The sequence below is a fragment of the Hemicordylus capensis genome, chromosome 3 (genome assembly GCF_027244095.1).
Source record: "Hemicordylus capensis ecotype Gifberg chromosome 3, rHemCap1.1.pri, whole genome shotgun sequence".
NCBI classification, from domain to species: Eukaryota; Metazoa; Chordata; class Lepidosauria; order Squamata; family Cordylidae; genus Hemicordylus; species Hemicordylus capensis.
The window spans coordinates 91,010,447-91,023,166 of record NC_069659.1 but is presented as its reverse complement, the minus strand read 5'-3'; the positions used below and the strand labels follow the sequence as shown (position 1 = coordinate 91,023,166).

The 12,720-nt window shown below is 44.5% G+C and overlaps 1 protein-coding gene across 3 annotated transcripts in view; it reads right to left on the bottom strand.

Annotated features, from left to right (window-relative positions):
• Positions 1–12,720, bottom strand: part of SIM2 (SIM bHLH transcription factor 2) — a 98,995-nt gene that overhangs the window by 59,814 nt on the left and 26,461 nt on the right. For 2 of the 3 annotated variants that reach the window (XM_053307764.1, XM_053307765.1), the window contains exons 3-4: positions 12,551–12,640; positions 1,103–1,211 (exon numbers count right to left, since the gene is read on the bottom strand). In XM_053307764.1, coding sequence (XP_053163739.1) covers positions 1,103–1,211; positions 12,551–12,640 — 199 coding nt within the window. Of the gene's footprint in view, positions 1–1,102; positions 1,212–6,497; positions 7,203–12,550; positions 12,641–12,720 lie in introns of those variants that run through there. The other variant, XM_053307766.1, reaches the window with a different exon arrangement.

Below are 12,720 nucleotides of genomic sequence, written 5' to 3'. Positions count from 1 at the left end.
GCATATCCCTCTGGGACCCAGTCAATTGTTATTTCACAAGTAATCCTCAAAGTTGCATTTTAAGAAGTTGAAAATTGCATCTTTACTGCTAAAAGAGTCTGTGAAGTGGGACTTCGGAAGCTGTGGTGCCCACAACCAGTATGGTGGTCAGCAGCTTCCCTGTCCAAGCATTGGGAGCCATCAGTTTCCTTCCCTGCCCTCTTCTTTCCTTCTTCCACTGCAGCTGTACCTTTTAATACTGCTCCTTTGCCTTAGAAAAGGCAAGTGAACACAAATTACCGGCTTCTTGTTGTGTCCTTATCCATTGCTGAATGATCATGAGGTGGAATCACACTGTCACTATTATTAAATCCACTAATTTCATTTACTTGTGTTTTTTCAGGTCTGTGGGGAGTGTGACTTTATCGAAGCTTTTACAAAAAATTTGGTGCTCAACATCAGGAAGTTCTACCTTGTGGTTTAGGTACTCTTCCCCATTGTGTGTTTTTTAATTTCTCTTTTAAAAATGGAAATTCAGTAATCCAAAAACCTTTGGTTTAAAATGAGAGTTAAGATGTTCTACATTTTCACCCACACCTTGCCTTAGTCTTTCAGTTGGGCTGGGGAGGGATGCATCCAGGCAAATATTTAACAGGTGCAGTTTCCCTAATCACTTCCTAGAGATGCCCCTGGTGAATTTCTTTCTGATTCATCTCTGATCAAGGAAAAGTATTGGTGCATGGAGCCTCATTTCTAAAGCCATCATATACCAGTTTGTACAAAGTCTTTACAGCTTATGTGGCGTGGAAGTTAAGATGGGTACCTTAACTTGCAATTTCCATTCTTTTTAGAAAATGAATGAAAATGTAAAGCATCTTAACGCTCATCTTAAACCAAAGGTTTTTGGATTACTGAATATTCATATATGAACCCTAAAGAATATACAATAACAAGCAATTCAAGGCAATATTTTGAAAGCTTGGAATGAAATGCTACTTTATATAGCCAAATCCTGGATGAAACTATTGCATTTGTAAAGCATGTAAAGTATTAGCATACCAAGCTTAGCCCTGCATCTTCTCTTTTGTGTTTATTTGCACATGGTTGTATTTCATAGAAGTACCTTGTAAGAGATGAGGATGAAGAGGCTGGTGAGCTGTCAGAACTGCTGTCATTTCATCATGGTCTGATGGATGTATATACTCATAAATGCTATTACCAGTGAGTTCCACCTGTCAAAAAGATTTAAAACATTTAGAATGATAGCACTTATTTTCCTTTTAGTATTATTCTGTATGGATCTTTGTATGATACATTTATATTATTTACACCTATCCCTCTGCCTTTCTTACATTCACATGAATTTTCTGGGCCAGAAGCAGCTGTCAGTGACCACAATCTACATCCTGCTTAGTATTACCATTGACAACAATTGTTCCAAGATGCACAATGCAGATGCAAGTTGCACAATAAACATTGGCTCACATACTCTGCAATGCAATGTGGGTGACAGGTGCTCCAGTCCATGCTGTTGCGTTATGCAAGCACCGCTGTAGCTGTTGTGCCCCAGTGCAGCTCCATTCTGGTGTAAAGTAGCACAAACACAGTTGCACAACAGGACACTCGTTATTCCCACACTTTACACCAGAGCAGCTCTATGCTGGGGCGCAACAGCTACAGCAGTGCTTACACAGATGCAGCAGTGTAACTATAACACAAATTGTTGAAGATAGCAATAGCAATAGCACTTACATTTATATACCGCTCTATAGCCGGAGCTCTTTAAGCGGTTTACAATGATTTTAGCATATTGCCCCCAACATTCTGGGTACTCATTTTACCGACCTCGGAAGGATGGAAGGCTGAGTCAACCTTGAGCCCCTGGTCAAGATCGAACTTGTAACCTTCTGGTTACAGGGTGGCAGTTTTACCACTGCGCCACCAGGGGCTCATCACCATTAAGATACCATTAAGATACCATTAAGAAAGAGAATATTTTGAACTCTGTAATCAAATCTAGTTCTCCTGTGCTTTCACAGTTGTTGTGAAGCAGGGAAAAATGACAGAGAAGTCCAAAACTTTTAGTTCCCACAAATTTTTGCAAGGAAAATTAGCTCTTAGCCAACAGAGAATACACATAGCCCTTTGGATTTATTTGTTCATTTTTAAAGCTGAAGCCTGCTAATCAACTATTTGATAGGGAAAGAAAGCAAGTGAATAGGAGAAAGGTATAGAAGCCCCACTACTCCTGATGAGCTGACTGGTAGAATATTTGCTTTTTTAAAAGGACTGTTAACACACAGACCTGGCTGTTAGATCAGGCTTGGGAATCATGTGTATGTCTGATCCAACAGTATGTCTGACTTCTCATTCAGTTAAGAATATGCATGCAAAAGCCTGCTTGCACCCAGACCCAAGGAGCCACGGACGCAGTTACTTATGGTAAAGCTGGCCTCTTTATTCACATTCCAATTGCAGTGGACTTGTTAAGGCATTCAGCTGGGATTGGCACTCCACCCCCACAGTGTGGCCGCCTAACTCTAAGGCCTAGGGCGCTGGCACCTTGGCTCAAGGCAATTTGACCGCTGACAAGCAGGAACGCCCTTCTCAGCCGACCTAATGTCAGGTCCCTGCTGTCGGCACTATTCCTCCGATGCTGTCCAGCCATACGGAAGGAAGCCGCCTAGAGCAGGATAGGAGTTGAGCTGCATCCCCGATCTGTCAAGCCTCAGGGGATCAGCGCCACCTAGTTGAAGCCCAAAAGCTTACCTAAAGTGCTGCACCAATTATTTCCCAGTTTTTACCCACACTGTACCTGCCACAGCGGGCGTTAGCCTAGCCTGACGCCCCGCACCCCACAGGCCCTTCAGGACCATTGCCAATCCCAGCCTCAGTCATAAATGAGTAGCCACATCCGCTCAGGTGAAAGGTGTACCCCATCACCCCTGTAGAGTGCGGGCTGCGACAAGAGTATGTCATCGTGCGGTATGCAACCGCCCCCCCGGTGGCCAGAAAGCGTGTCATCGCCGCGTTAACTCTCCAACTAGCCCTATGATCTTGTTCTGCTAACGTGCCCCCCCCATACTCTACGCTGAGGGATGTCAGACAAGAGTATAACCATCTCCAGACACCATGCCAGCACCTCCTCCAGGTCCCGTATGGTCTGCTGAGACAGCAAGAATCCCGGCTGGCTGACTAGGTTGTTGCCCCCGAAATGCAGCGGCAGGATTTCCGGCACCGGATTCTCCTTGGGCCCTCTGCATGACCATTCTTCCAAGCTGTTCCGCTGAGGCCCATTGCCCCAGGCCCACCAGCATTCCAGGTTCGGTGCCCTGCGCCCATTTGAACACCCCAAACCAAAGCATGGCCCCAGACGAGGACTCTGGCCCACTCTGTTGGAGACACCATGTGGCTGAGACCCGCGTCCCAGACCACTGTGTGATCCCTGTCATATTGCTGAGGCCATTCCATGTTCCAAGCCACATGGCTGAGACCCACGTCCAGACCTCTGTGAGCTCTCCACAATATTGCTGAGACACACGTCCCAGGCTATTTGGTGTTCCATTCCATGTTCCAAGCCACATGGCTGAGACCCGAATCCAGACCACTGTGCGCCCTCCCCGAGTCCAGACCACTGTCCGCTCCCCACAATGTTGCTGAGACACGCGTCCCAGGCCATTCCATGTTCCAAGCCACCTGGCTGAGACCCGCGTCCCGACCACTGTTTCCTCTCCACCAAATTGCTGAGACCCACGTCCCAGGCCATTTGGTGTTCCATTCCACGTTCAAAGCCACATGGCTGAAACCCGCATCCCAGACCACTGTGCATTCTCCAGCATGTTGCTGAGACCCGCGCCCCGGGCCATTCAGTGTTACATGCCACGTTGCTGAGATGCATGGCAATGGAGGGTCGAGCCCGTAGAGTGGGGATCTGAAAAATATTAACCTGTGCAACTGCATCATATTGAATTATTATTATCCTCAATCCTTGTTTATGTATTATTATTATTGTCTTAACATGTTATATCCTGTTTTTCCTCCCGGGTGTTCCACTGTGTTCCTCCCGGGTGTTCCACTGAAGGGTGCACTACACTACTTGGTTCCTCCTCCCAGCTGCCCTGTGGGGCAGGTTTAGGCTGCGAGAGGAGTGACCCAGCAAGATTTGCAGCTGTAACTCCCCAATATTTATGTATGTATTATTGTCTTAACCTGTTGTATTCTGCCCTTCCCCCCGGGTGCCCAAAGGGTCCACTACACAACTTGGTTCTTCCTCCCAACAACCCTGTGGGGCAGGTTAGGCTGCGAGAGGGGTGACTGGACAGGCATCACCAAGCCAGAATCATGGCTGAATGAGGAGTCATACTCAGGTCTCGTCCATCAGGTCTCCCCACCTGCATGCAACCAGCGGAGACCCTGCCAGCCAAGGGGCAAGCCACCCAGCAGCCCTGAGGAGCCAGTAAGAAAAATGACTGGCCCGCAGTCATCCAGTAAGAACCATGGCTAAGTGGGGATTTGAACTCAGGTCTCAGTCCTGGTGCATTTAACAGATGTTAGGACTAAATCACAAGAAAGGTGTTGCAGTAAGAACGGTGCTGCAGCCCGGCCTCCCTGGGCCAGCACACAACAGCCCTGCGGAGCGGGTTGCACCCAGAGAAAGACTGGCCCGCAGTCACCCAGTAAGAATACATGGCTGAATGGGGATTTGAACTCGGGTCTCAGTCTGTGTACATTTAACTGATGCCAAGACTAAATTGCAAAAACAGCATTGCAGCCCTGCAACCCAGGGCCAGCCACACAACAACCCTGCGGGCGAGTTGCACCCAGAGAAGAGACTGGCCCGCATTCACCCAATAAGAACCATGGCTGAATGGGGATTTGAACTCAGGTCCCACTCTGGGCACCTACAATTCCCGAAAAGATTAAATTTGCAGGAAAGGCACTGCAGATCAGCATCCCTCAGATAGGCAATCTAATACTATTATTATTGCTATTCTTACATTTATATCCGCCCTTCCTCAAAGGAACCCGGGTGAACCCGGGGCGGTGCACCACACACTCAAGATTCTCTTTCACCACAACCCTGCGAAGCAGGTCAGGTTGAGAAAGCAGCGAGTCACCTAGGCCCAGCGAGTCACCCGGCCCAGAGTCACCCAGCCAGCATTGCGGCCGAGTGGGGACCCGAACTCGGTCCGAGTCCAGCACTCTAACCACTACACCACACCGACTCATATTACTATGCGTGCGTTTAAGAGCAATTTATCCAAGGTTCGTTCTCAAGATCTGGCTACCAACTCCTTTATTATTATTGCTATTATTTATTCTAACATTCATGTCCCGCCCCTAGTCCAGCACTCTAACCACTGCACCACACTGGTTCTCCCAGCTAGTACCCCAGCCTGATGGGTATTCTCATGGAGGAGAGCATTTATTCCAAGCATTTGAGAAGAGTGACTGGCCAGGAGTCTGGCCTGCAGTCACCCAGCAAGAAACAAGGCTGAGTGGGGATCTGAACTCAAGTCTCAGTCTGGGTACATTTAACTTGTGCCAAGGTTAAATTTGCAAGAAAGGTGTTGCAGTTCAGCACCCCTCAGATAGGCCATCTAATACTATGGATGCATTTTAACAGTGATTAATCAGTTGGTCATTATCAAGGTCTAGCGGTTAACTTATATTATTATTGTAATTATATTATTTTTGCATTGATATCCTACTCTTCCTCCAAAGAGCCCAGAGTGGTGCACCATGCACCTGCGAGTTCCTCATCACCGCAACCCTCTGCAGCAGACTAGGCTGAGAGAGAAGTGACTGACCCAGAGTCACCCAACTAGTATCTTGCAGAATAGGAACTCAAACTTGGGTATCCCCAGACACAATTCAGCACACCAACCACTGCCACTCAGGAAGAGAGCACCACTACCTGGCAGGGAACAGAGTGCCTAGCAAATAAAACAGGGTCATTTTTATTCTATTACTGGGAAATGAACATAGTACCAGAAAGTATAACACCCTATCACACATCTCTCTGTCTATAGAGACAGAGAGATTTTTAATAGAGCAGTAGACATGGCCTGAACTCCCAACGCATACTACGTTATTGCTACAACCCGGCCTTCCAGTCCACCATTTTAAATAATTGCTCCCTGCTCCAATTTCAAAGGACCTAGTGCATTTAATACAATTTGCTCTACATATTCAATTCCATTCTGTTTTTGTTAAATCCCCTCTTGCTTCAGTTCATTCCCCCCCCCCGCCCATTATCCTTTCAAAAGATAGAACTTTTCAAGCCTTAAAAACCCAAGGATTGTATCCCCGCGGGGTGGGGGGGGGCAGTACTCCACAGTATCCAGGCCAGAAGGTGGCCACAGGCAAAGCCAAGCAAGGCTTGAGAGGGGGCGGGAATTTTGCAGACTTTGCAGAATGCCAGCCCCAAAAGCCCTTCCAAACCCACAGTGGGGGGTGGGTGCCCATTTAAATGCCTCCCAACCACTACTACCCTCCCCCTCAGGCCTGCTCCAAACCTGCCATACGATGCTCCCGGAGGGGCCTTCCTCCTATGCTGCAAGCGCTATGGTGCTAGTCGGTGGCTGGTCCGAATGTCAGGTGGGCTGCCAGAGCTAGGCCCTAGCAGGCCTGGCAAAGGGTAGTCGCCGCAGACCCAATTGATAGGCCCGATGGGCAGGCCGCAGCAGGGGCGGCCGCAGTAGGCGCCGCCACACCATGAACCGGGGCCTTAGAAGGCCCGGCAGCAAATCCTGGTGGCCATGTGTGGCCTGAAACAGGCCGTGGCGCACCACAAAGTGGGGCCTTAGAAGGCCCGGCTGAAAATGCTCTGCGGCGCCGGGCTGCGCCGCGAAGTGGGGTGTGGGGCCTTAGAAGCCAGGCCGAAATTCACGGCGGCCGTGCACAGCCTGAAATTCGTGCAGGCCACGCATGAATTGGGGCCTCATAAGGCGCGGGGGAAGCTGCCTGTGGCCAACAGGCGAGCGGGCAAAGTGCAGCGGCCTAGGCTGCCTACCAGTGGGGTGGGAGGGCTTAAAAGCCCCAATCTCTCCCTCTGCCGCCTAACTGTGGGGCGGGAGGGCTTAAAAGCCCTATCCCCCCTCCACAGCCCCCGGCGCAGCTGGATTCTCCGCAGGCCTGGCCACATGCTCGTAGCTGGCCTGGGAGAATCACCCACACTCGTCCACTCCTTGCAGCTCCGAGAGACGGACTGGGCGAGTGCCTGTTCCAGCCCCGCCCCCAGGAGGATGCCTGACCAATGAGAGTCAGCTCCCAACGTCACGTGCTCTTCCTAGGGGGCTGAGGCAAACGAGCCGCGCAGCCTAGAGCAGCTGCGATCGGCTTGCTTCTGGTTACATATTGCCATACAGTATGGAATACTGGATTGAGGTGATAAACTTTTCAATGGATGAATTCACATATTTATTTGTTTGTTTGTTTGTTTGTTTATTTAACTTCTATACCGCCCAAACATTTTTCTCTAGGCGTTTAACATAAAAACAATTAAAACAGATATAAAAGTTAAAACAATGCAACAATTTAAGAACAGCCATAAAATTAAAAACACAGTTTTTAAAAGCCGGGAAAGCTTGGGTGAAAAGATGTGTTTTTAAAAAATTGCCAGAGATGGGGAGGATTGCATCTCAGCAGGGAACGCATTTCACATCTCGGGTCAGCGACCGAGAAGGCCCGTCTCTGTGTAGCCACCAGACAAGTTGGTGGTAACTGGAGACAGACCTCCTCAGATGCCCTCAATGGGCGGTGTGGGTCATAGTGAAGAAGACGCTCTCTTAAATACCCAGAGCCTAAGCCATTTAGGGCTTTATAAGTTACAACTAGCACTTTGTATTTTGCCCAGAAACTTACACAGGTGAAACTCGGAAAATTAGAATATCATGCAAAAGTCCATTAATTTCAGTAATGCAAATTAAAAGGTGAAACTGATATATGAGACAGATGCATTACATGCAAAGCGAGATAAGTCAAGCCTTAATTTGTTATAATTGTGATGATCATGGCGTACAGCTCATGAAAACCCCAAATCCACAATCTCAGAAAATTAGAATATTACATGGAACCAAGAAGACAAGGATTGAAGAATAGAACAATATTGGACCTCTGAAAAGTATAAGCATGCATATGTATTCAGTAATTGGTTTGGGCCCCTTTTGCAGCAATTACTGCCTCAATGCGGCATGGCATGGATGCTATCAGCCTGTGGCACTGATGAGGTATTATGGAAGACCACGGTGCTTCATTAGCGGCCTTCAGCAATTCTGCATTGTTTGGTCTCATGTCTCTCATCCTTCTCTTGCCAATGCCCCATAGATTCTTTATGGGGTCAGGTCAGGCGAGTTTGCTGGCCAATCAAGCACAGTACACTGTATACTTTTCAGAGGTCCGATATTGTTCTATTCTTCAATCCTTGTCTTCTTGGTTCCGTGTAATATTCTAATTTTCTGGGATTGTGGATTTGGGGTTTTCATGAGCTGTACGCCATGATCATCACAATTATAACAAATTAAGGCTTGACTTATCTCGCTTTGCATGTAATGCATCTGTCTCATATATCAGTTTCACCTTTTAATTTGCATTACTGAAATTAATGGACTTTTGCATGATATTCTAATTTTCCGAGTTTCACCTGTATTATGCAAATCATATTGAAATGAAATACTTTATTATGATCATTGATCAGTTATATTGTAAATCATATTACAATTAGCACTTAGTAGACTGAATGCTAGCATCAGTAGTCACAGTAATAAATCACAGTTGTCCCAGTGATGCATAATATTTCATGCTGGTAATATAAATGTGTGAACTTGAACCAAGGCAAACTTTTTACAATACCAAGATTTTTGAAATCCTTATGATGACCACCAGTTTTGTCTGCATCTAAAATTGGAGTAGCTACAGTCTACTGAGTCAGACCATTGGTTCATCTAGCTCAGTACTGTCTGCTCTGACTGGCAGTGGCTCTCCAGGGTTTCAGATCCAGGGATTTTTTTCTCATGCCTACATGGAGATGCTGGGGATTGAGCCTGGGACCCTGCCTCTGTATGCTAAGCAGAGTCTGCTCTATCACTTAGCTGCAACCCATCCCCATTGAATATATGCTATCAGAAGTTCGTCTCCAAATGGGGGAGGGGACCTAAACTCTTATTTAGGGTGGAGTTGACCCAATTCCACCGTATTCAGTGGCGATGTAGTTGATGAATCTGAAATCTTTACTAATTAAATAAAAATATGAAAAATAATAATTACCCAGATTTAGTTCTACATTAATTATTCTGAAACTCCTTTCTTTCTATAATATGTGTGCTTTTTATGTTCATCTGAATTCCTGCCCATCTGTGTATAAACTATCACTTTCCCTCCCTCATGCTGGAATCACACACATAATCAGCCGATTAGAGCTGATTAGAGTTCCATTGTAATAGATCTGAGCTCGACATCCTTTTTATTTGGCACATATAAAATTGCATCAAGAAAAGATCTCCAGGCACATGCAGTACTTTGTATAAACAGAGAAGCATAACTTAAATGCCCATATTTACAATTTGGGTCAAGCTGTACAATTGTTTAGTGCAGCCTAGTGTGCTCAGGGGCTGGAAAGATGAGAAAGCACAGAGGCAAAATAATATAACCTATCTTTTTGAGCCAGTCCTGTTGATTTCCTAAAATGCACAGGATATACTTTTTAAAAAATCTTAATGAAGTCTAAGCTTCACAAAAATCTTTTCCAGAAAATGCATCATTTTAGATTTTCACATTATTGCATTGAATGTCTCTGCAAGCGATTTTTTAGCCTTCTCTTTCCAGCTGTGCCCTCTCTCTATTCAAGCACAGCCTTCTCCTGCCCATATCCCATTTAGTTTTCCAAAAAGACACACACTTGAAGGCATAGTTTCCATCAAGAATCTGTTAATATCCAATATTTTTTTATTCACCTAATGAAGCTGTGTGATCCTTAACATGTCTACTTGGAAGTTAGCCCCACTGGTTTCAGTGGAGCTTACTTCCAAGTAAGCATAGGATTTCATCTTTCCCTAGTGGATTATATTTAGGAATTCCAGCACGTTGATTTTAATGGTGACATAAGCAAGTTGCAATTCAAAATAGTTTATCCAAAGTAATCTCTTTAATAGGATTATTCTCAAGTAGTTTGAACTCTGAAGTCCCAGTGTACATAATATTTATTCTAGATTATCAAACATTCTCAAATGTGCCACAAATAAAATGTCCAATCAGAAGTATAAATGACTCCAAAGCAGAGCCATTTAGGACTCCATTTAGGACATATATCCATTTAGGATATATTAAAATATATTATTAAAAACATAAAATTGTGTTTACTTAAATCATGTTTTAAACTGTTTTTTATCATGTTTCAGCTATAATCAGTTTTCCTTTTTAAAACAACCTGGAACCAGAGTTCTTTCAACCGCTAAATCAGCACTTCACAGCAGTAGCTTCTTCTAAAAGTACAGAAAGAATATTGTCCTCATTCAAATTAAGAAATCAACAGGGAGTTGAAAAAGAAAACTTGTTCTCTTCCAATGTATGAATGAGGATGATGAAAGTAACTAGTTTTAAAAGTCTGAAGAACTTAAGCAACATCATCATCATCATCATCATCATCATTATTATTATTATTATTATTATTAATTCTATTTCAGGATAAAAATTACAGGACTTACATTCCTAAACTATTAGAATTGTTACATTCACTCTTTACCTGTTGTGAGGGGTGGTGGGTGTCACACAACACTGTCATTAATCCATTGTCCATCTGTATTGTCCACCTTCACTTAATGCATTGCATTTCTTAACAAAGAAAATCATTTTTTCCCCTAACAGAAGAGTAGCACAATCTTTTCAAGTGTGGATGGCCATAGCAATACTCACCCATCTTTTTAAGAAGTGTAGTTTTCCAAGCAGTCACATTCTAGGAAGTTGAGCCCTATTTCCATGCGTCTTAACTTTCCTATGTAAGCACACCTTTAGCATTATATTTTCTAGTTAGCCTTCATACCATTTGAGCACCATGTTTTTAACCATTTTTAAATGTGTGCTAATACACCTACTTTTTTAAAAAAAACAAACCATATATATATATATGAAAGCATGAATTGTCCCCTTTACTAAGCAGGGTCTGCCCTGGTTTGCATTTGAATGGGAGACTACATGTGTGAACATTGTAGGATATTAGCCTTAGGGGATGGGGCCACTCTGGGAAGAGCACCGGCATGCTTGCATGCAGAAGATTCCAAGTTCCCTCCTAGCATCTCCAAGATAGAGCTGAGAGACTCCTGCCTGCAACCTCAGAGAAGCCGGTGCAAGTCTGCATAGACAATACTGAGCTAGATGGATCCATGGTCTGACTCAGCATAAGGCAGCTTCCTATGTTCCTATGACATGATTCATATTTCAAACAATAAATGAAAGATGGATCACATTCCAATGTTATTTTGTCTGATGCACAGTTCTAAACATATATACTTGGAAGTAAACCCCATTGCTTTTAACTGAATTTAGTCCAAGAAATTGTGCTTAGGATCACAGCTAGAGTTACCTTTAAAGCGGGGGGAGGGGGGATCTAGCAGTGCCCTAAAGCCCAAAACACTAACTCTTGAGCAGAACAGTAGTAAACCCAGTTTTATGAGTTCTACCATAAACATATAAAACACTTTAGTGAAAAGGCCACGAGGCTGGCAAAACTCAAGAAAAATTACCTTGAATTCCAAGTGAACACTCATAAATCTACTGCCTTTTTTATTTTTTCCCTAAAGCACATTTTACTATAAAATTCAGGTTTCCTCTACTTTCACAGCAGCTAACACTACTGAATACAATCCAAAGCACAGACTGGAAATCACCACTTGTTTTCAGAGACATATACCATTACCACTACTGCTGTGGCCAGTTGCAAAAAGCTCCCAGCCAGAAAGGGAAAGAAGTTGCCATAGCTGCAGGGAGGGTAGGCTGCACTATATCCAGCTTACCGGCATGGCTGGGGTCACTGAGGCTCAGCTGAAGTAGCCTGAATTGGTGTAGGGAGGAGTAGAGGTAACACAGCACTTGTATGGATGTTTCCAAACGTCTTTATTTTGTTCATAGTGCCCTACTTAGAGGTAATGGGTTCTCACACAATCTGATGCTCGCACAAGAGTGAGTGCATGATTCCCCTCAAATCCTGCTTCTGTCGACAGCCCTCTCTCCTGCAAAATCATCCACTCCTGGAGAATCCTCAAGAGCAGATTTTCAGGGGGTGCAAGGGAGAGGGAAGGGTTTAATGAAAATCACACACCCCTCTTGCACATTTGCAAAGCAAGATTTGGATACAACCCAATTATTATAATAAAAGGACAAGAAACATATAAGGTAGTTTCCTTACAGTGACAAGCAGTTCAAAGCACACTAAACAAAAACCCTAAAATCAGTTCAAAAGGGAAACTTCTATGTCACTGCAAAAAAAAAAACCTGAAGTTCAAACACTGGCAAGATAATATACCCATATGCCACTCCAACATCAGCATTCAATAGAAGGACAGAAACTTGTTCCTACCTGGGATAAACCTAGATGAACAGAAGCTGTTTCTGAGATATACATTATTTTGCCATCAGATGCTACCACAAAAACAAACCCATCCAGTGTCTGTAAAAAAAAAAAAAAGAAATAGAGTAAAATCTTACCATTTACAATTTATAGTCAAGTTCCTTGTGAGTTTTTAATTT